At 34.7% G+C, this 27,972-nt stretch overlaps 5 protein-coding genes across 18 annotated transcripts; 2 read left to right on the plus strand and 3 right to left on the minus strand.

Annotated features, from left to right (window-relative positions):
- The first annotated feature begins 469 nt into the window (after positions 1-469).
- Positions 470-6,965, plus strand: LOC124954464 (cold shock domain-containing protein E1). Of its 4 annotated transcripts, none has more exons than XM_047507462.1 (12): positions 470-618; positions 1,558-2,366; positions 2,461-2,868; positions 2,958-3,137; positions 3,239-3,429; positions 3,547-3,757; positions 3,975-4,204; positions 4,320-4,581; positions 4,663-4,920; positions 5,008-5,213; positions 5,343-5,927; positions 6,107-6,965. In XM_047507462.1, the coding sequence occupies exons 3-12, from the start codon at positions 2,485-2,487 to the stop codon at positions 6,273-6,275; spliced, it is 2,676 nt and encodes an 891-aa protein (XP_047363418.1). In that variant the 5' UTR covers positions 470-618; positions 1,558-2,366; positions 2,461-2,484; the 3' UTR covers positions 6,276-6,965. The 4 variants fall into 4 exon arrangements, with proteins under 4 accessions (XP_047363418.1, XP_047363420.1, XP_047363417.1 ...); XM_047507464.1 differs by having other exon boundaries at positions 471-618; positions 2,503-2,868; XM_047507461.1 differs by having other exon boundaries at positions 471-618; positions 1,558-2,868.
- Positions 6,966-8,146: 1,181 nt separating this feature from the next.
- On the minus strand, positions 8,147-10,408 carry LOC124954467 (protein cueball-like). 2 transcript variants are annotated; one of them, XM_047507471.1, is made up of 4 exons: positions 10,073-10,408; positions 8,817-8,954; positions 8,446-8,577; positions 8,147-8,374 (listed from the first exon to the last, which is right to left on the minus strand). In XM_047507471.1, exons 1-4 carry the CDS (start codon positions 10,119-10,121, stop codon positions 8,310-8,312), a joined length of 384 nt encoding a protein of 127 aa, XP_047363427.1. In that variant the 5' UTR covers positions 10,122-10,408; the 3' UTR covers positions 8,147-8,309. The 2 variants fall into 2 exon arrangements, with proteins under 2 accessions (XP_047363427.1, XP_047363426.1); XM_047507470.1 differs by lacking the exon at positions 10,073-10,408 and adding an exon at positions 9,066-10,028.
- A 1,181-nt stretch (positions 10,409-11,589) lies between these two features.
- Positions 11,590-13,997, minus strand: LOC124954466 (suppressor APC domain-containing protein 2). 3 transcript variants are annotated; one of them, XM_047507467.1, is made up of 6 exons: positions 13,704-13,997; positions 12,719-13,569; positions 12,375-12,521; positions 12,057-12,269; positions 11,834-11,981; positions 11,590-11,764 (listed from the first exon to the last, which is right to left on the minus strand). In XM_047507467.1, the coding sequence occupies exons 1-5, from the start codon at positions 13,708-13,710 to the stop codon at positions 11,835-11,837; spliced, it is 1,365 nt and encodes a 454-aa protein (XP_047363423.1). In that variant the 5' UTR covers positions 13,711-13,997; the 3' UTR covers positions 11,590-11,764; position 11,834. The 3 variants fall into 3 exon arrangements, with proteins under 3 accessions (XP_047363423.1, XP_047363422.1, XP_047363425.1); XM_047507466.1 differs by having other exon boundaries at positions 11,839-11,981; positions 13,704-13,996; XM_047507469.1 differs by lacking the exon at positions 13,704-13,997 and having other exon boundaries at positions 11,839-11,981; positions 12,719-13,582.
- Positions 13,998-14,320: 323 nt separating this feature from the next.
- On the minus strand, positions 14,321-18,067 carry LOC124954465 (tryptophan 5-hydroxylase 1). The gene is made up of 12 exons (XM_047507465.1): positions 17,777-18,067; positions 17,554-17,658; positions 17,225-17,441; positions 17,015-17,118; positions 16,811-16,878; positions 16,645-16,695; positions 16,047-16,145; positions 15,917-15,963; positions 15,690-15,825; positions 15,129-15,255; positions 14,798-15,027; positions 14,321-14,696 (listed from the first exon to the last, which is right to left on the minus strand). Exons 1-12 carry the CDS (start codon positions 17,873-17,875, stop codon positions 14,393-14,395), a joined length of 1,587 nt encoding a protein of 528 aa, XP_047363421.1. The 5' UTR covers positions 17,876-18,067; the 3' UTR covers positions 14,321-14,392.
- Positions 18,068-22,033: 3,966 nt separating this feature from the next.
- LOC124954607 (JNK-interacting protein 1) lies at positions 22,034-27,503 on the plus strand. Of its 8 annotated transcripts, none has more exons than XM_047507783.1 (8): positions 22,034-22,337; positions 23,388-23,612; positions 24,031-24,350; positions 24,757-25,050; positions 25,103-25,267; positions 25,348-25,631; positions 25,721-25,899; positions 26,047-27,503. In XM_047507783.1, exons 1-8 carry the CDS (start codon positions 22,255-22,257, stop codon positions 26,117-26,119), a joined length of 1,623 nt encoding a protein of 540 aa, XP_047363739.1. In that variant the 5' UTR covers positions 22,034-22,254; the 3' UTR covers positions 26,120-27,503. The 8 variants fall into 8 exon arrangements, with proteins under 8 accessions (XP_047363739.1, XP_047363741.1, XP_047363746.1 ...); XM_047507785.1 differs by having other exon boundaries at positions 23,388-23,600; XM_047507790.1 differs by having other exon boundaries at positions 22,037-22,337; positions 24,136-24,350.
- The last annotated feature ends 469 nt before the right edge of the window (positions 27,504-27,972 follow it).

Consider the following 27,972-nt stretch of genomic DNA (forward strand, 5'->3'; position numbering starts at 1 on the left):
ACACACACACACCTACACGCACGCACGCACGCACGCACACACACACACACACGTATCACGCAAATTTTTTTAATAATTATGTTTCTTATATTTTTCGTTTAATTTTATTATATTCTGACTGTTCAAAAAATAAAAATGTTCGAACAATGTAATTCTCCGTTGTCATTTAAAATCGAGATACACCATATACCAATTGATAGGATTTTATTAATTGTTGATATTTGAAAAAAATATTGAGACGATTGGTGGTATGTCTACCAACTTTTCTAATCTACTGTACACGTCTGTTATTTTGTCCAATTTTTTTTCTGCTAATGTCAATATTATGAAAAGTAATAAAAATAATACTCCGGATGTTACGATTACTTTCCCTTTTTCAAATGTTAATTATGAAAAGGAATATGTTGAGGAATATTTTTTGATTTTTCGAGAAAAAAAATACGAAATCCTCTTTCTTAGTCCAGGCGCATTAAAGCGAGGAATCGTTTTCGTTTACGATAGGAAGCAACCAGTAGGCTGTGGACGGAGATTTTGCCGCAGTTGCTCCTGTTTTGTGTGTGAATGCTGAATGTTGACATTCAACATGGCGGCATGTCGTCAGTGCTGTGCTGTGTCGTGGTGAGTTTTGTAAAATTTTCTACCATCGTACGATTACGAGCTTTGCTACGAATTAATCTAAAAAGATAAAAAATTGATACTTCCGATCATGATGTTGATGTTCTTTAAGACGTATATACAACGCCGGTGTTATATTAATGCGATAAATCGAAGGACCTTATAAAAAATTAGGATCTTGTAACTAGCAAGCATATACGATATCACAATGATCTTTGATTTTCGGAAGTAAATTAATAGGACAGATCTTTCGATTCTAAAACGATATTTAATCCCATAAATAATTATAGTATCGAGAACGTTATAATTTCTTAATTACCTTTACAAATTGACCAAACCGCGAATGATGTACATATTCTATTTCAAACTTACCAACTTATCCAAAGTGTTTTAAAGTTATTAATAAAGTTTTCATATATCGGCTCAATGAAGAAAACAATTTTCAAGCCATGATGTTTACTCGTAATATAATAAAAAATAAAGTGCACGTTTGATTTTTAAATTAGAATTTCAATAACTTAAGGAAAACACACGATCACAGGTTTTGATGATGAAAACCTCATTGTCATGTCATTCCTTAATCAATAAATAATGCATATTGGTTATATATTTGTTGATTACTACGATAGAAATGCAAAATCTATCTTGGAACAGTAATAAAAGGAAAACTTGTAACGATGATTACAAGTGAATATTAAAGACAGCATTCAATTATATTTATGTCGAAAAATTTCATGATCATTAATTTTTGAAGCAATACGTATAAATAGTATAAATACAAATGTTGATTTGTCTATAATATTATGTGGATAAATTAAGATAGAAATATGATCGGTAAAAATAAGTGATGTAACTATCGTAACAAAGCTTGTAGCGTTTAAAGTATATCAAATTAGTCATTGAGGTATGTCGATTGATCAGATTTTTTATTTTTTCTTTCAGCTTGTGTAATTGTTAGTTTAGGACATTTTTGAAACCAAGGCTCACTGTAAATTTCACATTTAAAAGTTGAAGAAAAAAACGCTAATATAGAAGTATTGGAAAACACAATCACACTCAGCACGCATTGAAGACATCTGAGGATTTTCAAATCAACAATTATTGTTTAAATCTCCTATGTTTTTGATTTACTCCTTTTATAAAGGATGACTGATGTTTAAGAAGAACACGGTTATTCTAGTGCACGCTAAATTGAGTAACTATTGAAGAGTTGTTAGTATATTAAAGCATACACACACACACACACATGTGGAAAGTATCAGCAGTATATGATGTGCTAAGAATTTTGTACTTATACTAATTCGTAATCTATATTTACTGCATTGTTCATTTGTATATTGTGTACACAAGAAAACTTGTGAGAAAGAGTTAGGTGAGCCATATAGTGACTGTAATAGTGATCGCGGCTGAGATTGTGTTGCTCTGCTTGGTTAATAGAAAATTCATATCCACATTTGAGGTGCCTCTAAAATACGGAGCTGCCTTGAAACCTTTCGAATAGCAATACACAACAGGTGTAATAAAATATTGTGGAACTGTCTCCCTTGCGATCTTGTCACGGAAATAAAGGAGATCACAGAGGAGTTTGCGATTCTACAGCATTAAACAGCCTCTCTTCCTCTTCATTAAGTTCTTATAACATTATAATAGTGAACAAAGATATAAAGTACCAAGAACCGTTCTGTGATATCTATATCTTATCTGATATCTGTTAACATTTAAATGATTGAAAAGACTAAAAATTTGTAAATGTAAGTATATATATTATGGTGGAGCAGAAGTGAACATAAAAGGGATTAAATACTTGTTTCAAGGGAAAAGGAAAATTATACGTAAACATTATAGATAAAACTGTGCAAATTTAAAACAATGTCCAACAATCCTCAGTGGAAAACGTTCCAGCCGCCAATCATGAACTCTGACCCGGCAATACTTGACTACAAGTCTATGGCTCTACCGAGTCCCAAAGTTATAACAGGATCTCAACAAAACACAAGTAACAATTACCGAAATGGTACTAACTACAGTGGTGACCATTACTTGGGCTCTCTTTCTGGATGTGGTAAAAATGCTACCACTACCACCACTACTACTACTACCACTTATGGAGCCACGAGATTTTCTTTTGGGACATTAACAAATATGGAAGGAAATGTAGGTTACACTGGCGAGTCTGCAACCAATAATACTACGTATCAAGATCAGTCTGCGAATCAGGGAACCCGTGAAACTGGTATAATAGAAAAATTATTAGTAAGTTTATTATAATTTGTTTTATCAATTATTCGATATCTATTGTTTCTGGCATTGAATCTTCTTTTACATTGAAATATTTGTTTTAGCACTCTTATGGATTTATACAATGCTGCGAACGACAGGCAAGATTATTCTTTCATTTTAGCCAGTTTAGTGGAAATATAGAACATTTAAAAATTGGAGATCCAGTAGAATTTGAAATGACTTATGATCGAAGAACAGGCAAACCTATTGCTAGTACTGTTAGTAAAATTGCTCCCGAAGTGGTAAGTTGAAGTTTTCGATAAATAACTCTTTCTTTATACACAAAGGTGAAATTAATATAAATTTGAATTGAATGATCATATTCAATCGATGATTTTTATAGGTGTTGAGCGAAGAACGAGTTACTGGTAATGTGACAACGGAATTACAAGCCAGTGGTGATTCACAAGGTCGGATTAGTTACGAAAATCGAGGGGAGTGTTTCTTTTTGCCATATACCAAAGATGATGTAGAAGGGAACGTCACTTTGCGTTCTGGTGATAAAGTATCATTTCAAATTGCTACTAATCAACGGTATATACATACATATATTTGCAATATTTCCGAAAGTCTCTCTCTCTCTCTCTCTCTCTCTCTCTCTCTCTCTGTATTTAGCAATTTAGTAAAATAACTTGGTGCATTTCATTGTAGAGGAAATTTGGGTGCGTGCCATGTAAGATTGGAAAATCTAGCATATCCAGTGCGTTATCGCGGTGTTGTATGTACAATGAAAGAAAATTTTGGCTTTATCGAACGTGCTGATGTAGTTAAGGAGATTTTCTTTCACTTCAGTGAAGCAAAGTCCATGAAAGAAGAATTGAAATTAGGAGATGATGTTGAATTTATAATACAAACGCGAAATGTAAGACACCTGTTGCAGTATTTTCCTTTATATCGACACGTTAAATTAAATCTAACGTTAGAAATTGAAATATCATTCTTCGCATGATCGAAGCAAGGAAGAATATTTCATCTATAAATATTATATATAATTAATTTTGTATAATTAATGGTTATATTTAAAGATAAATATTAATATATTTTTGTAATATGGCTAAGTAATTATTTCTTTTGTACAGGGGAAGGAGGTAGCATGTAACATTACTAAATTACCACCGGGTTCTATTGTATTTGAAGAAGTTAGCAATGAAGTAATAAAAGGACAGGTTTTAAAACCATTAGAGAGAGGTAATGCGGCACGACATCACAATGATCCATTACCTGGACGAATTCGATATAGAGATACGGATCATTGCGAAGTCGAAGTTCCATTTGGTGATAAAGATCAAAAAGGAGATTTCACGCTGAGGTAGTATTAAAAACGTTTATTTATTTATTTAGTATTAAACGTTTATTTTACTTATGAATGACTGGAATTCGTTAAATAATATTTAAGAAATCTAAGGAAATTTTTTTCACAATAGGCACGGAGATTGGGTCCAGTTTCGTATTGCTACAGATACTAGAGATCAATTGAAAAGAGCTACCGAAATATCTCTATTACCAGAATCATTTACTGTGTCCGGTGAAAGACGAGAAGAAGGTATTATTGCGGCTCTTAAAGATGGATTCGGCTTTATACGTTGCGTAGACCGAGACGCCAAACTTTTCTTTCATTTCAATGAAGTTCTTGATGTTGATAGAGAAATTAACGTAGGCGATGAAGTTGAGTTCACCATTGTACAAGTAAGTTACATATTATATATGCGTTATTTAAAAGGTAATTATAAGATAATTACCTGTATGTCGTTACTCAACTTAATTTAGGTTCCTACATTTTGTTTCGAGGATCCTTCATCGTCGTTTTCATACACCCGACCTAGTGCAATCAGATTGAAACATTTACCAACCGGTACTGTTCAATTTGAAACGATTACAGAAAAGGACTTGATGGGTAACGTGGTAGAAGATACGAATGGCGTTCAGCGAGGTTTAATCGGATATACGAAAGATAATCAACAAAATGTAATAATGTTTTTTGCAAAAGATTGCGATCCTAAAAATATTCCAAGAGTGGGTGATAAAGTAAGACACGACTCGACTAGATATTATATACAATTATTGGATTTGAATTAAGTCTAATTAAATGTTTCTCCTGATTGAACGTTACAGGTTCACTTTAGTATTTGTCAAGTTAAGCGAAACAAAGAATTAGTCGCCGTTGATATATCACTGGTGAATGCTGCCGGTGAGAAAATACAAAATGGAAATAAAAAGGCGAGCGGTCAAGTTTATCAAGGTTTCATAGCCGCGCTAAAAGACGGATTTGGCTTTATTGAGACAGTCAATCACGATAAGGAAATATTTTTCCATTTCAGGTAAAATAATGATATATATATATATATATATATATATATGTAATTAATAACCCTATACCTATATTAATTAAATATAAAGTCACGTTAACAATTCTTCATTAATTTTAATGATTATGCATTTCGTTATAGTAACTTTGAAGGTGATACTGGCAATCTAGAGTTAGGAGCTGATATAGAGTGTACAGTAAGTTCTAACAACAGTAGAGGCTCGGGTGGATGTATCGCCGCCGATCATGTTAAGCTTGTACCTCGTGGAAGTATTCCCAGGCCTACAGCAGTTAGCGATCCACTCGACGGAGTTGTAACGCGACCCCTACGTAGCGCAAATCCCGAACAGAGTGAATATGCTGGTTTGATCAAAATAAATCCAACCAATGAGGAAGAAGAAACGCAAGAATACGAATTCGGTATAATGGGACTTGTCAACAAGCGTGAGTTATTGCAGATAGGTGATCCTGTGCAATTGCAAGTTGATTCTGCGGGCCATGCCTGTAACATAGTAGCTATTAGAAAAAAGAGAAGAGCAACCGTTGATGCAGTGAAAGGTCCCTTTGGTTTTCTCGCTTACGAGGTCGACGAAGGTAAAAAGCTCTTCTTCCATATGAGCGAAGTTCGAGATCATGCTACATTGCAGCCAGGGGACCAAGTGGAATTTGTTTTGGTGACGAATCAGCGTACCGGTAAATCCTCAGCCTGCAACGTAACTCGTCTAAGGTAATATATCTCGTAATGTGTAATAATCTTTTTTCATTTCTATGTATGTTCTGACTTGATCTGCCATTTTTGTTTCTTTTTTTTTTTTTTTTTTTTTTTTTTTTTTTTTCTTTTTTTTTTTTTTTTTTTTTTTTTTTTTTTTTTTTTTTTTTTTTTTTTCCCTTTATCATCCCAAACAGTGACGCGGTTCAGCAACGACCCGAGCGTTTAATCAGCCGATTACGTACTATTTCTTTGGAAGATACAGGTCCGAAATTAACTGTAGTTCGACAGCCCAGAGGACCGGATGGTACACGAGGTTTCAGCCAAGAAAGATTACAACATACCCCTGGTGCCATCGAGGAATAATGTCATAAAGAGCGTGATTATTGCGCTCATCCAAAATTGTAATCTACCATAACTTGTTTTTAATTCACACAAACAAACAAAAAACACGTACACACACGTACACGCATACTTCGATACAGAGATTATTATTATAAGCATGATCTTACAAACATTTGCCAAATCGAGACTAATGTGACAACAATAATTAATAACAATAATAATCAGTGAAATGAGTGGTGATGATCTTTTCGACAGATGGAAAGCGTATGAAAAATAATAAAACAACGAGCCATATTAACGTGTTAAAAAGGAGTAACCATGAACGACGATATAATTATATGCCCGATCTTTAATAAGCGTAAGGAATCTATTTGAAACATGTTTATGTTTTTCATTTGATTCATTTTCTACGCTTCGCATTTCCGTAAAACATCCTATATCCCCGTTAATTTTGACGGTAAAGTTATTTTAATAACGGCGCGTGTTTATCGACAAACAAATCACACAACAAACTTTTTATTACGATATTTCTAATAACGGTTATTAAATATATCCTCTGTGATCTGTGCAGTCGTGTTTAAATATATCATGAAAAAAAATTCAATAACATTGAAACATTACATATTGGGCTACCAAAAATTTGCTTGTTTCTGATGTTCTTAGACAATGTCCTGTCTGTCTTTATAAAAATATACTTACATGTTGATACAATCTTTATTTATATATTATTTTCTTTAGAAATTTTTTCTTTTATCTACCCATAACACTTGTCGCGAATAATATAATAATCGTCAATAGGACAGTCTAAGCTGAAACTAATTGAAAAAGGCGCGTTGATAACCAATAATAAACAATCGACATGGATCGATCACGGATCATAAGATTAACAAGGGGAAAAAGATTAGATATTTATCGGAATCATTTATCGGAACGTTCATCAATATGATTGATTTCGTCGTAAGAAAGGAGAAGAGAGAGAGAGAGAGACAGAGAGAGAGAGAGAGAGAGAGAGAGAGACAGAGAGAGGGAGAGAGAGAGAGAGACAAACAGATGTGTCTTTCCGTTCTAGAAATTATTGTATTACATTCTTTCTCTTTTAAACAATTGCCTAGGAATTTGTAAAAAAAAGGCGAGATACTCCTTGACCTAAATAATATATTATATTTCTATACGTATATATGTGTATATATATGTATATATAAATGTATGTATATATATACACACACACACACACACACATTTCGTGAAGTTCCTGAGGTAGTGTCGTGTTGTAAAATTAAATTAGTATTGTCAAATTCAAGGAGAACATTTAACAACATTATTTGTGCAAAAGAACTTCACTTGTACATTTGTCTTTTCTTTTTTGTTTTCATTTTTTTTTTTAATTTTTTTTTTTTTTTTTTTTTTTTTTCATCATTCGAAAACAGTAAACGAGGTATACGTGGCAATATAATAGCAATAGGTGATGAAAATAAAACGTAATAACGTAAAAGAGTAAAAAAAAAGAAAAAAGAAAGAAAGAAAAAAAAATGAGATTAGGAACAAGCAAGAAATGACGAAGCGCTTGTTCTATGAAATTCATAGATTGAACACATCGTGTGTGCATACATATTGTAAAATTATTGATGAATAAATGATAAAAGTATCAAGTCTATTCTTCTCTTACTATAGATATCTCTCAGTAAACGCTTATCAATTTGCTGAAGGATCAGACATTCGAGGAAAAGAAGGAAGTTTATTTCGAGGGAAGTTAGTTTATTTGTCATTGATAATCGATTGAATTGTATTCTCTCTCTCTAAAAAAAAAAAAGTAAAAAAAAATGGAAAAAAAGAAAAAGAAATAAAATGAAAAAAAAAAACAAATGTAAAGAAATATAATCAAACGAATATAATATTGTTATCGCATGTTTATTATGTATGTACAAAGATGTGTATCCGAAAATATGTATATATGTGCTAGCTTTTTGTACTTAACGTAAAAATATTTCAGATTCGTAAGTTTCAATGGAAGAGAACGGTGGGGGTGTGTGGGTACGGAAAGGAATATTTTCGATATCAGATAACAACACACTCGTAAGGAAATGGTCCACGATAACGTAGATTGTTGGGTGCTGGACAAGCTGTAAAAAATTTGATTAGACATTCTTGATCAATCATACATCGTATGACTTTTACTTTGGCATATACTAACGTTTTTCGCAGCGTGTACCATAATATCCTGTACCCTCGCATCGACATTTGAATCCTGGATTGGGTGAAATTTGCGAGCAAGAGCCACCGTACAAACAGGGATTAGATCTATAGCATATATCATTGAGTCTACCTATAGAGAACATGAGAAAACGATTAGCACAATATATTTAAACCGAAATCATTAACAATTTCTCTAATATTTTTACACGACTGCTGGTATTAATTGAAAACACGTTGAATTATTTCATTATATTATGAAAAAGTCGTTATAATTTTATTTCCCATTTAAGGACCAAATACATCTTTACTTTTAATATTTAATTAAAAGGAACGATTAACGATTAATTTCAATCGATCAATGGTCATTACCTCTCAATGCTAATTTACAATCTTCGTTAGTGTCGTATCTATACTCGGCCTTACAACCATAACCGCAGCTACATTGGGCATTATAAATCCGACATCCGTATCGCATCTGATCCAGTTCGCATGCTTCTGACAATGAACCTGTTATACGAAAGATTAGGTTTAAGTACGTGATATAATATACGTAATGCGTGTCTATTACGTATTCAGTCAATATTTTTCTTTCTTTTTTTTTGTTTCATTTTTATTTACATTCTTTTATTTGGTGCGATTTTTTTAAGCTTCGTGCCGATAAATCGTCCACACACACACACACACACACACATATATATATATATACATATATACATATATACATATATACATATATACATATACATATATTTAATATGTATGTCTAACGAAGGAAAATCGTTTGTTGTTTGTGCTGCCGGATACGGCCACTGCACTTCCCACTTGTCTAAATTGATAATGGCCTTTCGCAGATAAAAGATATGCGCGCGTGGGTAAGATAGTTCCTCTTCTTCTTCTCTTTTTTTTTTTTTTTTTTTTTTTTCTTTTTTCTTAACGTCTTTTCACCATCTTCCAGCATCTTTTCTATCGATCAATAACAATTACGAGAAGAGAAAAAAGTTCGAATTTTCCTATCACTCGACTTTGATACTATGTAATATCTTTTAAAATCAATAATTAACATTTCGTGTGATATCAACGAAATGTTTCGAGATTTAAGTTCTTCTTAGTAAATCAAGGAAATGTTTCTCTCTATGAGAATAGAAACGGACAAATAGTTATCGGAGAAACGTGGTTATCGGAAGATTACGTTCAAAGTAAATCGAGACCTCGACGAAAGATGATTATAGTTTATTCTCGTAGATTAGACTCGCGAGAAATATATACTCTTTATGTGCGCGTAGTAGATATTATATAGCGTTTTAAAACGTGTCTCTATCTTCCCCACGTATAAATAGCTATTAATCACAAAACTATATCTTCGAGGAAAAGGAAAGACAACAACGGTCTCAAGTTTAACGACCCCTTTCCCTCCCTTTTTCATGATTCCCTTCATTCATTGTTCGAACGTCCTATAATCGATCCTCTATCGTTAAGATCGTATTCACTAAGATCAATATTCTCTATTCTACGATCGATTTTCGAACGAAATGATTACATTTCGATATGATTAAATATTATTATAGTAAAGTTTCGTATCGACGAAAAGAAAGAGAAAGAAAAATCGATTCGTTTATCTGTCATACCTATTGTTACAAATAGAAAGATCGTTGTTAAGATCGGTCCGAGTATCATGTTGATATATCTCGAAAAAATAAGGTCCGTTCTTTGGAAGATCTTCGATCGATAATAGCGCCTGGCAGTAAGCAACCCTTTCTACACAAGTGTACACAGGTAAGCTTAACCGTTTTGCAGCGAACGTACCGGGACAAGAGGGAGAAAGCACACTCCTTGTCGAGTCCTTACTCACTACGAGACAGTTGCTCACTGAGCAAAGAAAGAACGAGTCGAAGGCAACGAAGCCAACCGAGGAACGTCTTCGACTCTAACTCAACTGCTCTTAGTGGCCACTCTCCGACCGTTAACGAATGAAAGCGAGAGAGAGAGAGAGAGAGAGAGTTGGTGGGAGTCGTGTGTGGGGTAGCAAACGAGGGAGGCCGATGACTGGTTTATTAACATACACTCGAATATCTCTTACATTCCTCGATATCCTACTTGGTACATCGACTCCGTTGCAGTTTTATCTTATTCACCTTATCATCTCTTTTTTGCTCCACAGTGCATTGGTTATGTATGTGTATACATCATATATATATATATATATATATATATATATATATATATATATGTGTGTGTCTTTTTCTCATGTTCTTCACTCGTCGAGCAGAAATGACGAAAAACTTATACGACTTTTTCCTTTTTCTTATGAACGGAACAAAGAATAGACTTATATCGAACACGGAGTATGAGATGTACTTCAAAAGGTATATATGTAAAATGTACGTATGTAGGAGGACTATCTTCTTTCTCTCTCTCTCTCTCTCTCTCTGAAAAATAAAAATGGAAAATCACTCGTTTAACGATTACTCCTTTTCTTTCAAATCGATGGATTCTTCGAGATTTCTATAAATACTTTGTTAAGATCGTTGTGTCGTCGGTGCATCTATTCGAAATACCATCTCCCTAACAAAGAAAGAAAGGAGTTTTTACACGTAGAACTGATTTCGTGTTACTATACCTAAGATCAAGGATGAAAGATCGTCTTCTTTCCATGCGGAAGCTGACCTTCAATCTTTGTGCTTAGTTCGTTCGAGTATTAGTTAGATCGACTATTGAAAATGTTAAAGTTGCTCGTATTTATCGAACTGAGCTTTGAGTTGACCCTTCTTGTCGTCCGATCAGGGATGTTATCTTCTTTCGGGATTAAATGATAACACTTGACACCAGCGATTATTGTGCAACAGGAAATCGATTTGATATATATGTCAAGGAAGTGTTGCGTTCCTAGCGTATTTCTAACGTTCTAACGCAATCCTTCTAAATCTTCACTGACCATTAACTGATCACCGATCACAAAATTCGCAAATTATATTTTTTCAATATTTCCAATAATTTATTATCGGAATAAATAATGTTTAACGTTTTGGATGGATTTATTAAAACAAAGAAATTTTAATATATCTTGGATCTGTAGATTCACAATTAGCTTACACATTAGTTTATTATTTTAGATAGCCTGGCGTTTCTTTTTTTTTTGTGTGTGTGTGTGTGTGTTTTTTTTTATTTTTTTTTGTTTTTCTTACATTGGTTGTGCAATGAATGTATGAATTCGGTATAAAGTGCACTGATACTGCATTCAACATCTACAATTTGGTTTTAAACTTAATAATAATTTATTTAAGTATATCACTTTGCCTTGAGAATCGATCAATTATATTCTGAAAAGTAATATTCGTGGATTATTAATGATATTATTTGTGATATATTATAAAATGAATGTCTAGTACCTTACATGAATGTTTGGTCGTGTTGTTCGTGGATCATAGTTGCTCTACGAGATTGAACCATTCCTGTTTGTCTATTATACAATTCTCGTACTAAATTATCTTTTTCTTGTTCGAGCAGTGATATTCTCTGACTCTTCTTGTTAACTTCCTATTTGAACAAAGGAAAAAAGAAAAATGCTTCTTGTATGTAGACAAAATATTATTATCTATACGTTTAATTTACCTCCGTTAATCTATGATTTTGTTGTTTAAGTCTTGATAATACATCTTGTTGAAGTTGCGCCGATGTTGGCGCACTCAAGAATGCTAAATTCATGTGCAATGGTAATCCACCACGTTCCCAGCTACTTATTAAAGCAGCAAGATGCCGATTAACTTCCAAAACTCTTGCACGTTGTAACTCCAAACGTTCCTGCTGTGCTTCCGTCCACTGTTCCTAGAAAAAAAAAATATATTATTGCTTTTATAAAAAGATATATTATATAAAATTATTATATTTCGATCTATTATGTAACGATGGCATAGTAATGAATAATTATACCACGTGCGAGCCCATACGTCCCAAGTGTTTAATTTTTTCTTGAGTGGCTGAAATTTGTTTTAAATACCATTCCCTAGCTTTGTCGACTGCTGCTAAACCTTGCAACAGAACATCCTTCTCTTGTTCTATTTGTTTCATTCTTTTCATCTAAAATAATAGATATATTATCAATATGGGCGTTTCAATTTGAACAAAGAGAACAGGTTTCCCAACTACGGGGTGAAGCAAGCAGATGTTTATTAATGAGGTACCGTCCAGATATACATCTGTTTAAAAATTATATTAAATATTGTGCATAACCAAAACCAACATTAGTTGGGAATCCTAGATGAGAATATCTTTACCATATTGTAGTCAATACCATTCTGCAACGTATGTCGTCTTGGTTCTCTGCGTCGATTCAATGGTTTTTTGGGTTGTAATCCTAACTGGTTGTTTTGTAGATCCACTGCTTTACCATCCCCTAAAGCCCGCGTTGGTCTTAAAAACGTGGTCCTAGCATCCGCTCGATAATTCGACATTGGCAATTGCCGTTTGTCCAGACATTTGTCATCGTTCATCATCAAACCCATTTGCCAATTCTGAAGCACCGTTCGAATTTCTGATTTATCAATATTCCTATCCGCGCTAAGTGCTCTACCTTCTAATGCAGCACCGGTTCGTGGTGGTTTTGGAGGACCATAAGCTTTATTATGCTTAGCCTCTACTCCATTTCTTCCATCTATAAGTTCCAATTGAGTATTGATATCTTTACGATTGGCAAGTAATTGTGGCATACTTAAAGTACGTTGCTGAGATATAGCATTATTTGGTCTTATGGTGGCAGTGTTGGGAGACGTCCAATGTCCTTTGTTTTGATTATCCGTAATCAGAATCGGAGCAGACGGTGGTCTGTTCGGCTGTCCATCGTGCCTTTTGAAATCACCTTCGGCTTGAATTTGTAGCAAACAGATTTTCAAGCCCGCGCAAAATCTTTCAAAGGACAAAAAACCATTGGGCGGTGTGACTTTTTTGAGACTATCTAAAACTCCTTTAGGAAGGCCCTGAGTACCATCGTCCTGCCATCGACCTTCTATGTCGGAAAACTTGACGAAGCCAGTGTTCTGGTCGTCCATTATATCGAAAAGCGTACGCATTGCGCTAACAAAATGTTTTGGAAGGCCATCAGCGCTTGGAGTTTGTATTTGCGCCATTTCTCCGTGTTAAACATACGATATATATATATATATATATATATATATATATATATATATATATATATAAAATAGGAGATTTCCTTTCTAAGAGGGTAACATATTTAATTATAATTCACTAGATTAATAAACTCACTAGACATTTTTTACGTAGAGAAATAAAATATAATCTCTCGAAAATAATGACATTTGTATATGGTAAACGATCGGGTGATTACTTCATAATCGTCACCCTTGTCAAATGTTCTTTTTATTTTATCCTTGGAGGTATTATTTCAGACATTCCGAAATATTCGAGCACTCGGTAGAATCAAGTGGTAAACGCTCAAGATGCGTCGAGTATGAAAATTCAATGACTTCTTTTTCTTGGATTAACCTCTACGTTATGTCAATTATGTACAGCCATATTGTCGATGTCAGATGGAGGGAAATTCTGACTCATGCGCAGTCGCAAATAATGTTGATTGGTCGAGTGCAAGGCGCCAAATTTAACACATTCGATAATGTTAATGTCTCTTTTTTTATGGATTTATTGCGTAATAAAAAAGTAAATACGTGAAAATAATCAAGTAACGTGATTATATAAAATTGGACAAGGGATGGAAATTTTTTCGTTGATCGTCTTTACCCTTTAACCTTTTATTTATACTTGAAATCAAACATAAAAGAGATTTTTCCAAAAGCCGAAGAGAGAGAGAGAGAGAAGGTAATAACATTCTATGTTAATGCGTAACGACGAATAAATTGATAAACTTTATAGACAATAAACAACACCTAGCCCATTCGATTATATAGGAATATTCGATTATGTCGCGTGTAACTTTATTATTTCGAAGAATTGGTTTGACGTTCTTCGACGTTAGGACTCTTATCGGTGTCCTCGCTGTCAGAGGATGAAGTATCTCGAGTGATTTCTATTCCTTGAGTCAAGAGATTCGTTATACCTTCGACGTCCACGGTATCGTCCTGTTCATGAATTTTCCTTAAAGCATTTGAGACAATGCACAGGTCACCACGAAGCTCGCTCACAACGGCCGTTATTTTTTGTGCATCCGTAAGGACCTCTACTGATTGCGTGTAAGGATTATAACGCAAACCGAATGGACGTTGAATTTCATTTGCGAATGCCCTGAGCGTAACAAACATTTAGAAAATATTATTGACTCGAATATTATATTACCAAGGAATAAATATTTCGGAGGTAGGGCGGTATGGGAAATTAATTTTTACCGCATTTTCTCTTTTGCCTCCTCGATACTGTCCGTATAGTAATATGCATTTTGAAAGGCCGTTATAATGCACTCTTGTTTGCACGTGATTTCGGGCTCGAATCTAAATGTCTTTTCCGGTGTAGTTACTGCGTGTCTCAATTCAGCTACGGAAGATAATAATCCTGCTCCGTAAACTCGCAATGTACCGTCTTGTTTGCAGAGACCAAATTCGACCGTGAAGAAGTAGAGCTAAATAGGGATATACGAAAAGTCTATCAAGTTTTATTTATTATTTCGTAATATAATATGGCCGTCTTTCTTTTTTTCGTTTCTTTCTCTATCTAACTTACGGTTGCAAGCTTATCGATGTCGTCATCCGTCGCACCCAAGGATGCCAGACCAAGTTCTTGAGAAAATTGTGCAAAGCTTTTGTTTGCCAAGAGCGGCATATGTCCTAGCAATTCATGACAGCAATCTCTGCGAACGATTATCTATTATCTTTACGTTTTACGTAAGATTTAAATAAGTCTTCTTTTTTTTATGAATACAACAATTACTGCAATAAACTATACTTTGAGAAGAGGGAAAAAAAGAGAGAAAAGAAAAAAGAAAAAATAGAATATTTCTAACATAATAATACAGGAGTTACATGATTTCTTATAGAGCAAAAAGCTGTTACGTTTAAAAGATATTTTTTTTTAACTACGTACTATTATCATTATTAATTAGGTGTTTATTAGTTTCCTAACGATTAAGTATTATCATATATTTAAATTTATGTTAAATAAAAAAGCGAAAGAGAGAGAGAGAGAGAGAGAGAGAGAGAGAGAGAGAGAGAGAGAGAGAGAGAGAGAGAGAGAGAGAGAGAAAGAGAAACAAATATATTCGAAAAATAAATATATTCGACGTACGGTTCGGGAGTATAAAAAGGATCAGAAGAATGACGGATGTATTGAGTGCAATGAAAAATACGAAAAGCCAATCCTGCAAGAAAATCTCTCGGTGAAAGATATCCGGCAACTGGCCGAAGCTGGAATCCGGTTGTTCCTGTCAAGGAAAACACCAAAAGAATAAATACTCTTTCGTATCTTCTTCATGAATTTTCATCGACGATAAATCACTAAGTATTCGTACTCACGTTTTAAGAAAATGTTCACGTCCTCCAATTGCGGTATATTATCTTCACTGTAAAATAAAAAATGCGAGAAGGAAAAGAAAAGAAAAGATATCACAAGAAAGAAAAAGAAATCTTATCAAGGAAACAATACCTATAGCCGCAATATTTGACAAGTTTCGGCCAATTTTCAAGATACTCCATGCACGCGTGCTTCTGATAAAGCTGATGTAATTCACGAAACACCGTACCCCTGTAAGATAATTCTTTTAGATAATAAAGAGATATAATAGAAAGCCGAGTCGTATATATTTTTTCTAAGTTAATATCTCGAATTTATCGAAGCGCTTCTTCTATATCGCTGAGTAAATCAAATTAGGGCAATTAAGGGTGCATTCAGTACGAACTACGCTAGCTTTCCTTCACGAATGGAGAAGACGAAGCAATAGGGGGATAGTGTGATTAAGGAGCGAGTGTACGTGTACATTTGCGTGTGGGTGTGCGTGCGTGCGTGCGTGCGTGCGTGCGTACGACAGAGAAAGATGAGAAACACTTTTCAAGAAATCAAACGCGCTATAGCGGAGGCGAAGAAGAGAAGTTTACTTTACTTTTCTTCTTCGATTGCCTTCGTGCGAGAAAAAGCACGTCTCTAACTTTTACCTAACGAGAACAATGATACAATCTCTCTTTCTCTCTCCTTCTCTCAATTTTCTTTCTTTTCTTTTTGTCCTGTCATTTTTAAATTCACTTACCACGTCCTGATCTCCTCTGGAGTATACTGTATCCTAGGAATTGCTTGACCGCTGCAACATGTTTGCAATGAAAAAAAGAAGAAAAAAGAAAGGAATAACGTCTAATATAATAATCGGAAGAACGATTAATATCAAATTACATAATTCCATTTTAAATTTAACTTACTGCTTGTAATTATTCGCGATATCCGCGAACTCTTGTCTACGTTTACGATACACCGGATCTTTGAAACCCTGCAATACGGAAAAATGGGAAAAAGGAATATGAGAAATAACTCTTGAAACTCTTGCTAAATCGAAAAGCAGAAACACAAAAAAGGAAGATATAAGAAAAGATTCGTTCTTATTAAAGAAAAAATTCTTAACGTACAGGATGATCGGCATCTAAATCAGATCCGTACATCAATACTTTTTGAGCCTGGTCGAGATCGGATATTTTTCGTGGAAACCAAGGCATGTCGACTTCGGTGAAATCTTCGAAGAATGTAACACTCATATTATCATTATTATAACACAAAAATAGATATAAGATATAGAAATACGATAAAAATAGATATAATAATAGTGAAAAAGCATGTACCGAAACTCGGAGCAGTCGACAAGCAGGGTGCTTGTTGAGGAATGCTCCCTGTTTGTTCGTACTGATCCAAATTAATGGCCGAAACTTCTCGGCTCAACATTTTCATTAACTGTTCCATCCTTTTGGAATCGCATTCGACATCAACGAGTATTTCGTACTCGGAGCCACGGCGAAGTGATTTTCTCGATTCGATGTGTACGACGTTTACGCCTAAATCCTTGAAAAGTTGAAAAGTTCGTCTTTGAGTAAGTTCAACTTTAGTCGTTTCAAAGCCGCCCCCCCCCTCTCTCTCTCTCTCTCTCTCTCTCTAAGGACATTCAGGATCTTACTTGAAAAACTTGAAGAGCTCGTGCCAATCCGCCGACTTGATTTTTTAACGAAAAAACCACGGAATTTTTATTCTCGCTATTACTTTCCCTTTCGAGCATGGGGATCTGAACGAACGAAAGGACATATCTTTTTGTACGTATAACCAATAAATGTTTATCCTTCGTGGTAATAATATTTCATTGATTATTAATATCTATTAAAACGTATTAATGGATAACTCACGTCATGATTTTTATGTATTGGACTGCCTTCCTTGATGGTCCATCCTTCGGTCCTCCTATACAACCACATTCCAAGTAATCCTTTTCCCGATCCACTCATTACGAATAAATTTGATCGCACTCGTTACTTTTAACCTTCGAGAAGCGATATTAATAAACGATTTCTTTCAAGATTCAAGAAAAATATATTTCTTTTTCTATTACAACGATATTATGTTTCCAGAGAGAACAAATTCAGCCAACGTTAAGACCGATTGCTTGGACATCGGAAGCAACAATGTTACGGTACCATTGTCTTCTGGTCCTCTTAAGTTCTCTTCCCCCCTCCGAAACTCAGATTCTCTTTCTCTCTCTCTCTCCCTTTTTCCATCTAGTCAAAGACGATCTCCTTCCGCGATTGGTGCGCATAAGGATGGTTGTCAGTGGCTCGAACCGTTTTCATTGGCGGGATAAGATGTTTCATGGGGTTGCAACGCGTCCCTTCCTTTTACCTACCTATCTATCTAACCGTCCCCCACCCCCTCTCCCTCCCCCATTCCATCCCTGTTACCACCGTGAATGTAATCGTGTCGATCGTTGGTTCTCTTGTGAGTGACGTCATTGGAGCCAAAGATGTGGGTAGTATAAAAAAAGAAATGAAAGAGATCGAATCGTGAGAGTTTTCGAATCGTTCTAATTCTCTTTCTCTCTCCCTTTCCCCTCCCTCTCATCTCTCTATCATTCTCGTTTCATTAAAATATGAAAATAAATTATATATCGTTTTTTCCTTGTTTTTCTTTTTTTCTTTTTTTTTTTTTTTATTTATTTTCAATAACCTTTCATTCAAATTTGATTCTTTTTTCCAGATTGAACAAGAGATCTTGAAATAGAGATTATAGGGAAAAATGAAAATTTTACTTTACGGAAAATTGAGGAAGATAAAATGACTTTCTCGAACGATTCGCTCCCTTTCATTCTTTCTTTCGAACAAAGACACTGTTTAATAAAAGCCCGAATGCCAGAGAAGCTTCTTTGCTTCTTGGCAAAGTAGATACAGCACATTACCAGTGGTCATTACTTACCGCTATCACCGACCAACCTCTAAGCTTTATCCTTGCTAAATTATACCGGCTGTTTCTACCGGTGTATAATTTACCACAGCATCAGGGCCAACTGGAGCGGTTACTTACATGTTACAGCGAATCAATGGAGGGGAATGAAAATGCCCTTTTTTTTTTCTTTATAAAAAATGTTGACAATAATTATTTCCTACATTTAATTATATCTTTTAAGAAATTTTTTCTTGTTAACCTTGTTAATATTCTATAACGCCATGTAATTTTGAAATCACACACTGCAATATAATATTTACATTCAAGTTTTTTACATTAATATTTACATTTAAATTTACAACAATATTTACATTCAGTGTGCTTACGTAAGCCGTTTACTACCTTTCTGAGGTTTCCTAAGATTGAAAGTAATTTTCGCCAGTAATAGCTATTAGTAAGTTGTTGGAGCTCATATCAAAATGGCGCTAATATTTACGAATCGAGAATATGCAAATATGCATTTCATTTATGACTTCTGTAATGGGAATATCCGAGCTGCTGTAAAGAATAATGGAGTATTAATTTACTCTGGAAGTGACGATGTTAAGTAGTAAATATATTGATCTATTTGAGCCAATGGTCATAATAACAGCAAATCGGTTACTATTGCTATTACTTGTATTCCGTATTTTTGTTTTTACTTTTAAATATCTTTAATCTAATATATATTATAGTACGATCGATTAAAATTACAACCGTCCTTCAATCTGCGTTATTCATTCTATATGATCTTTTTAACGTGGGATCAACCGCGCAAATCTAAAGAGATTTCGTCGGTATGAAGAAAAAAGAAAAAATGTTAAAGAAAAAAATCGATACAAGTCATAAAAATATTTCTTTCACGTATTTTCGCAAAAGAATAATAATAAAAATTCAAAAAGACCCAAAAAAGAAATTAATTCTTTATTGGTATCCATATTATAATCCAAAAGAATCAACGTTCTCATTTTAATTGACACAAAATTGACTGGTGATCTTCATCGATTGAAATATTTCAAAGTTTTTAATGATTAAAGATCATAGAAATATATATTGTCTGATTGAAAAAAGATACAAATGGAAACCATAGATTTTGTCCAAACACATGAAATACAAATGGATACTATAGATTTGCAAGATGTGATCAAGGGTAGAATTTTTTCACGAATTGACCTTCAAAATCGAGCAATTTGTTGTTTCTGGATTATTTCCTTTGGACTGGATGTCGAAGGTCAAGTTTATGTCAATAATTCCTAAACTACTGAAGTGTTTCAAAATGAAATTCGAGTAGTCATCGGCGAAATTGAATCGCTATTATGTGAAAATGCTATAAAAAATGTAAAAAAAAGAAGAAAAAAAAAAAAAAAAAAAAAAAAAAAAAGAAACGTAGAAAAAAGCTATGGTTACCATTTGGCCGATTTTATGTTTCATATACCTGTAATCATGATCGATCATACTATGCGCGTTACAATGAAAGATTTTTCCAAATTATTTATATTTAAATGATTTATTTAACACGTTGCCACAAACGACAGCTACAGCCGTCCGATTTTTCGCGATTTTGGCCATTTTGCACATGACGACTGACGCTCAATTTCATATGGCAATCATAAACAATTGAAAAAAAATGTGTTTCTGAGCACGATCGTCAAATTAAAAAAAGGGTGCCGCAGCGTGTTCAAAAAAGAAATTGTACTTTCGATAATATTTATTCTATCCTAGTAAGTGATAGTAACAATCTTAGTAGTAATACAACAATGTTATTTTATACGTTACAATTAATACAGTATAATTATATTAATATAAGTGATATTATAACTTACGCGTTATATAATTTTCTTAGTAGACATGAAAGAAAATTGGGATTGTAAAGGATTTTATAATATATCGTGAAAACGGTAATGACGTTATATAAAGATTAATTATCCTAGATCCAAACTAATCGAGTTATTTTAATTCAAAACACAAACAGAATTATTGTCATTATTCGCGTTAACGTTTTATATATAAATGTTAACGTTGAAAGACAGATCGAATAACGCAAAATCTTTTATTACACGATGATAATAATCGAAACCCTTTTACGTTGGTCTCATTGTTCTTTACATCAATGACTTTCAATTACTTACCGCCCGCATCCGAAGTTCATCTGGCTTTTCATTTATCGAGATGAGATTATCCTTTATAATGAATTTTTAAGCTAAAAAGACGAGACATAATATTAACAAATCAAAGAAAATCATGAAAAAATTAATAAGAAATTAATAATAAAATGAAAGCAATGATAAAGTAAGAGAAAACGACTTAGACGCAATCCTTCGGGTCACTTGTTAATACCGAAGATCTCGCGAATGATCCTTGGAACAAGTCCTTCTAAGTAGAAGGATTAGTCACCCTTTAACGGTGAAATCCTTCCTATTCTTACTTACCTGGTACAACGCCTGTTGCGTCGAGTCGTTATCAAATTCGACCAATTCGATTATTTTCAAATCTTTTTTCATCGATTATCTTAGAATCAATTTTGAACGATTATCGTTCGGAACATTGAATTTTATTAATATAATAATATTACAGAACAAAAATTATTGTCGTTCGTAAAAAATAAAGAAGAAAAAAAAAAAAAGAAATCAAAAGATTCGAACGTCGGATTAAAAAGAAAGGAAGTCTGGAGTATTTAGTATAAGCAAACAGAAGGATCCTCTTTGTCGAGCACTCGGCACGAATGAAAGTAAGATATTTCGCAGTGGAAAGAAAGATTTGACGCAATAACAGGCTCTTTCGTTTTTTAATATTAAACGTAAAATTGAACAATCGAATATTATCGAATGAATGAACATATTAATATTTACATATGTATGTATAATATATTAGATATCTATAAAGTTTATAGTCATGATCGAGAAGCTATTCGGTTAATCTAGAAACAACCTTCAACTCATGGGATCTCAGGTTGAAAGCTACTGACCTATTCGAACATTCGAATATTCGACTGGTGAATACATCGAATATCGATGAGAAGAGTAAGAGTAGGAGGAGGAGGAGAAGAAAGGGAGGACGAGGAGGAGGAGGTGGAGAGAGGGCGGAAGGAAGAGATCGAAACCGTTTGGGTTGGTTGCGCGCGTCTTCTCGGTACGCAGGAATCAATATAGGGGGTGTCTTTTAGTTGGGGTCGCTAGCAGAAAGCGATAGCAGTGCTGTTGTTTCTGTCACTGGCATTGCCGAGGAGGAGAGTGAGGTAAAACGAAGAAAAGGAGGAAAACGACGGCGACGGCGACGGCGACGGCGACGGCGACGACGAGTGACGACGGTGGCGACGAGAACTCGCCGCGGTCATTTGTAGCGACATCTGACCTCGTCGTTGCTTCCCCGAGGGTCGCCTCCTCGTCGTCGTCCTCTTTATCGAGGAAGAATGGCCGACTCCGAGTTCGAAGAGTTTCGGCATTATTTCGAGAGGCTACCCCAACATCTCAAGGCACCCCTTTCAAATTACACGTGAGTAATCTAAATCTACCCTTTGTGATAATGTCTGTTAAACATCTGAAACAAATTCGATAGAATAAATTATGCGCACGAAAAAATTATTATTATTATTCTATTATCTATTCTATCTGAGGGAAAGTGCGAGAATTAGAGGATTTTTTTTCTACTCAAGGAATTAAATATTCACGTGAAGTCGTAAGGCTTGGAATTTTCTTCGTTGGTGATATTGATCGGCAACGAGAACGTTGTTCTCCCATACGACTTCTCGACAGGATAGAATATGATCTTAAATTCAAAGTTTTTCTCGATATTCGCAATGATCTTTGATCCAAATGATAGATATCCAAATGATACCTTGCGTTTCAATACTTCCATCTTTTTCATTTGCCCTTATTTATTCTCGTGCAATATGAATCACGATGAGTATCATTATGCGCTATTTCCGTTTTCCTAATTATAAGATAATAAAAATAATCACCGAACGAATTATTCGACCAATTTTTCGATCCCGATCATTCGATTAGGAAAAATCCTAAGAGAATATATCAAATCTTCTCGCTTGAGCATATACTAGCAAGTGCAAAAACACGAACATCGGGTGCGAAAAGCGCCGGCCTCTTCAGCTTTGATGCACTTTGATCGCACACACATATGTATATCTATATCTACATATACCGTCGAGCATCCATTAAAAGCAACACCGTGAATGTATGGGGCCACGATAATTCTTTCCAACGATCGACAGGAGATACTGTAATACAACTATCGACCTATCGGATTAAATTCTTTCCAATTTTTTAATCTCCTTAATGTCAGGAATCAGTAGATTTTATTTGAACGTTTCTGGTTTAGAAACTAGGTCGTATAAGATATGTTCTTTTACTTACTTTTAAAGTTTTATCCGTCGAAACATAATATTTCGACGTAGATATTTTTCATTCTCAATAACGTAATGTTAGATAATCAATAACGACGCATCGTCTACGATATATCTGTGTGATTTTAAATGAAATAAAATAAAAATTAACCGAGGAAAGACGTATTGCAATTGTCCATATACAGGCTTGTGCACGACGTCACACTCGATGACTCGCCTACGTCATCGCAAGGAAGCGACGGCGAGGTCGGAAGATCCTGTGATGGGGTTGCCGGGGATTCCGAAGACGAGGATGTCGTTGTGATACATCGTCATGATAATCAGAGTGGACACACCTCGGCCGACGATAGTGAGGATCTCGATAATCATTGTTCCATCGTAGCTGACAGTGACTTCAGGTTGGTAACATCGTAAGTATTGGAATTTATCCATACTTATTTCTTCCCTTTCTTTCTCATTTATCTTTCCGAATAAAGATTTACGTCTTCGAATGCCTTTCTAAATGATCCATGATGATTGATTTTATGACTCGATTCATTAATTGAATGCGAATGCAACCTAAAGACACATGTTCCAAATAGAATCTATGCACAGCACAAATACAGTCCAATTGCAATCTCGATTAATAAAAGATCGATTGAGGATTTTTGAAATTTATTTGAAAAATCAAACGTAATCGATACAAAGTGATAACTAATATATATTTGATCTTTTGTCGGAACATTAAGATCAAATAAGAATCCATAATCGAATAAAAATCCATAAACACACTCGCTCGGATCAATATCATTTATTTATCCAGAGGAAAATGTAAATTCTTATTTGAAGATGGCTATTGTCAGAAAATACAGCCTCAAATCGCATGGTGAATGGTAGCTTAGCTCATATACGACTACCCTTGGGTGACATTAGCTTGTTCGGTGGACTGAGCAGCAGGGGTCGATCAGCAGGCGGTCCTGGCCCAGGTGGAGGTGGAACATCGTCATCGGGAAATGGTGGTAGAGACAGCGTCGTCAGCGACGTCGGTGATTCCTGCTCAAGTTTAAGTTCCTGGCCAACGCCGGAACACATCCCAGCGAATAGACCTGGAAGTGGTAGCGGAGAACGTAGACGTCGAAGATTACCGGAAATTCCTAAAGCTAAAAAATGTGAGCTGCCACATAGATTTCTTTATCTTAAGAAGATTAAAAATTATCAATTTTCTTGGAGCACACATTGACAATAATAATAATAATCGTTTTTTCCGCGCTGTATTCTTTTTCATATTTCCTACCTTAGTCGCGTCTCGCGATCGATTTCTTGGAATCCGATCACAGAACTGTCGACCACAATGAAAGAAAATCCACGAATGTATGTACATATGTTTGTCCCCGTTTATTCCAGTCGTCTCGTAGGAAACGTTCCAAGTCAACGGATAGTAGTATTATCACATTAGCCAAGTTATCATATTATTTCATAATAAATAACTTTGAATAAATTTATTCATCTATGGTAATTAATCGATAAAATCGAAATAAGTAATAATGCCTAATCGAGATAATTGATTTTCGTCAGGTATACCCATCGGGCAGATGTCAATGCAGACGTCTTCCTCATTGGCGGACGAATTGAATGCTGCAACAGGCTCGACAGGTTCAACAGGTTCGAACTCCGGAAGGCCTCATCTCGTTTTACGAAAATGTCATCCTCGATTGCGACACGAGGACAGCTCACCGGACAGCGAAAGGATAGCTACGGATAGCGGACATTCGACTGCCCATTCGCCCGATAACGGGCCCAAAAGTGTATCTCCGATACCGTGCAACACTTTGCAAAATACGGACTCTGTGTCCCCTAGTAGCACGCCAGGTATAATTTTCTCATTATTTGTGCGTTATTTTCATCGAACATTTAATTGAAGGTCCTACTGTAGGAAGCGGAGGAGTACCGTTTACGCAATTAGAGTTGCTAGAGGCTACGCATCGAGGATTGCACAAATTCGTACCAAGACATCACGACGAGATCGATCTCGAGATCGGTGATCCGATATACGTTCAAAAGGAAGCGGACGATTTGTGGTGCGAAGGTGAACTTCTTTTCTCTTATATATTTCTTTTCCTTTTTAATCTCAACCGTGTTCAAACTTTTATTCCTGCATCTTCGAAGGCGTCAACTTGCGAACAGGCAGACAAGGCATTTTTCCTTCGGCTTACGCAGTAGATATGGACTACAGTGACTTTGATCCTTCGGCACCAAAAGTGAAGAGAGAAAGATATCTTTTAGGTTACTTGGGCTCGGTGGAAACCTTGGCGCATAAGGGTACTGGCGTTGTTTGTCAGGCTGTTCGTAGGATCGTTGGTAATTCATCAGAGGAATCCCCGATATCGCAGAGTTGCATACTCGAAGTGTCCGATCAAGGGCTTCGAATGGTGGACAGGAGTAAGCCGCGGGTAAATGACGTGAATAATAATTTGTGGATGAAGTAATATATAAGGATTAATTTGAAAAAAAGTAACTGTTTATAATCTTACGTTTACAGAAAAATCAGGGTCCTTGTCACGATTACTTTTATTCCCTGAAGAACGTTTCTTTCTGCGCCTTTCATCCGCGCGATCATCGTTATCTCGGTTTTATCACGAAGCATCCGACGTTACAAAGGTTTGCTTGTCACGTGTTCATTGGTCAAGAATCTACAAGACCCGTCGCCGAAGCCGTCGGGTGAGTTAACAAATATTCCTTCCTCTTACTCACGTTCCTTTCGTCTACTTTCTTTTTCCTTTTTTCTTCCTTCTTTTTTTTTCACAAAATATATTACACCCTAAAGAATCATTGCTCGACACACCGATTATCCTTTTATATTTACAGGCGAGCCTTTCATCGATTCTATACGAAATTCATCGAGACTGCTTTTCCGATAGAGGACATTTACATTGAGTAATCAATTATTTTTCTTTGGTCTGGCCTCGTGGCACCTACGGAAGCGAAGAAAGAATAAAAGATCTTGACGCTGCTCCTCTTTCCCTTGTAAATAAGTTTCCCATTTAGCTCTAAATAAATAAATATATATATATATATACATACATACATACATAAATACATATATATATATATATATATATATATATATATGTGTGTGTGTGTGTGTGTGTGTGTGCATACAAAGATGAAGAGAAAAGAAAAAACATAATAATAGGCGCCAATCAAACATCCAATCGTATACAAATATATATATATACATAAATACATATATACGTGTATGTATGTGTGCATATATATATATATATATATATATATATATATGTATGTACACACACACACACACACACACACACACACACACACACACACACATTATGCATAATCCGTATGTATCGAGTTAACTACGGTAAGCATTGCGACGGGACCGACGCCTATTTGTTGACAAATTTTCATTGAAATTATATTTAATTTTGTTGTTAATTATGCAATCATATCATTTGATTCATTGTTGGCAAGGCCGTTAGTTCCACAATAGCGTTAATTAATGCCGCTCGAAGGACGAATATTGTTTAGTGATTTCAATGTAAAAATGATATTGTCATTGATCATTCAATGACCAAACACCGAACGAATCCTTAATCTCACGTAAATTTTTCCTTCTCCTTTTTTTCATTGCAAGAAAGATATGCAAAGATATCAATTTTAGTAATATTTCTTTTCTTGCCTTCTTCTTTCTTCTTTTGTTTTTTTTTTTTAAAGACGAATGATATCTTCTTTCGTTTCTCGATGAGAAGTCATCACGAGAATTTAAGGATTCGGAAGGAAGTCGTGCTTATCCCGATAAAATTATGTAAAATTTACGAATTAGCAACGAAAACCACGTAGAACGATAGAACACGTAAAAAGCCACGTCTTTTTAGAAGTTAGTAGTATATTTTTCTATGTTTCTTTGCGGCATGCTCTCTGACCTCCTTCCTCTCTGAATGACTGTAAAAAAAAATCATAAAAGAAAAGAAAAATTTCTTTGTAATTCCCGCGGAACGGACATTCTTTCTCTACTTTATTATATTCCTCCTAACATTCCTATCTAATTATATTTTGAGATGCGGAAAAAGGTGAGCGTTTGATCGAGAAGAAAATGAAAATGAGAAAAATATGAAAAAATAATATGTGTATATATATATATATATATATATATATATATGTATATATATATATATATATATGTATATATTGTATATATAAAGAACGCACATTGGCCTCTATTGTATTTACGAATATCGTTATTATTGTAACGCGCCGGTATTTCACGATAATAAAATCGACAAGTTTTTGTTTCAACACTTCCCGAGTGCATTTTCTACGAGATTGTTTACACGAAAGTTCGTAAACGATCTTATAAACATATCATAAGCCCCTATACGATGATTTTCATTTATACGTCTGTTCAATGAAATAGTCTATGTTTTTGCGAAACTCTTAAGTTTCTTCACGTCTTAAGATTCACGTAAAATCATATTCTCTATCTCTTAAGGATCAAGGATACGGATATGCAAACGTTGGAGAGAATTGGAAAACGATTCTTAATGATCGTTCATATCTGCTTTTGCTTTGATTTGTGCTTATGTTTTTTTCATTCCATCATATAATTTCTACATATATTTCTCTCAGGTAGCATTATTTACAAAAAACATGTTTTCATCCTCTACAAAGTCTTAATAATTCAGTCTTGATACAATAACTATACGTTAACATGATCCCCAATATAATATTTTTATAATATTTTTTTCACGTTGTTTACATTAAAGTATT

This window comes from Vespa velutina, chromosome 15 (genome assembly GCF_912470025.1).
Source record: "Vespa velutina chromosome 15, iVesVel2.1, whole genome shotgun sequence".
In the NCBI taxonomy this organism is placed as follows: Eukaryota; Metazoa; Arthropoda; class Insecta; order Hymenoptera; family Vespidae; genus Vespa; species Vespa velutina.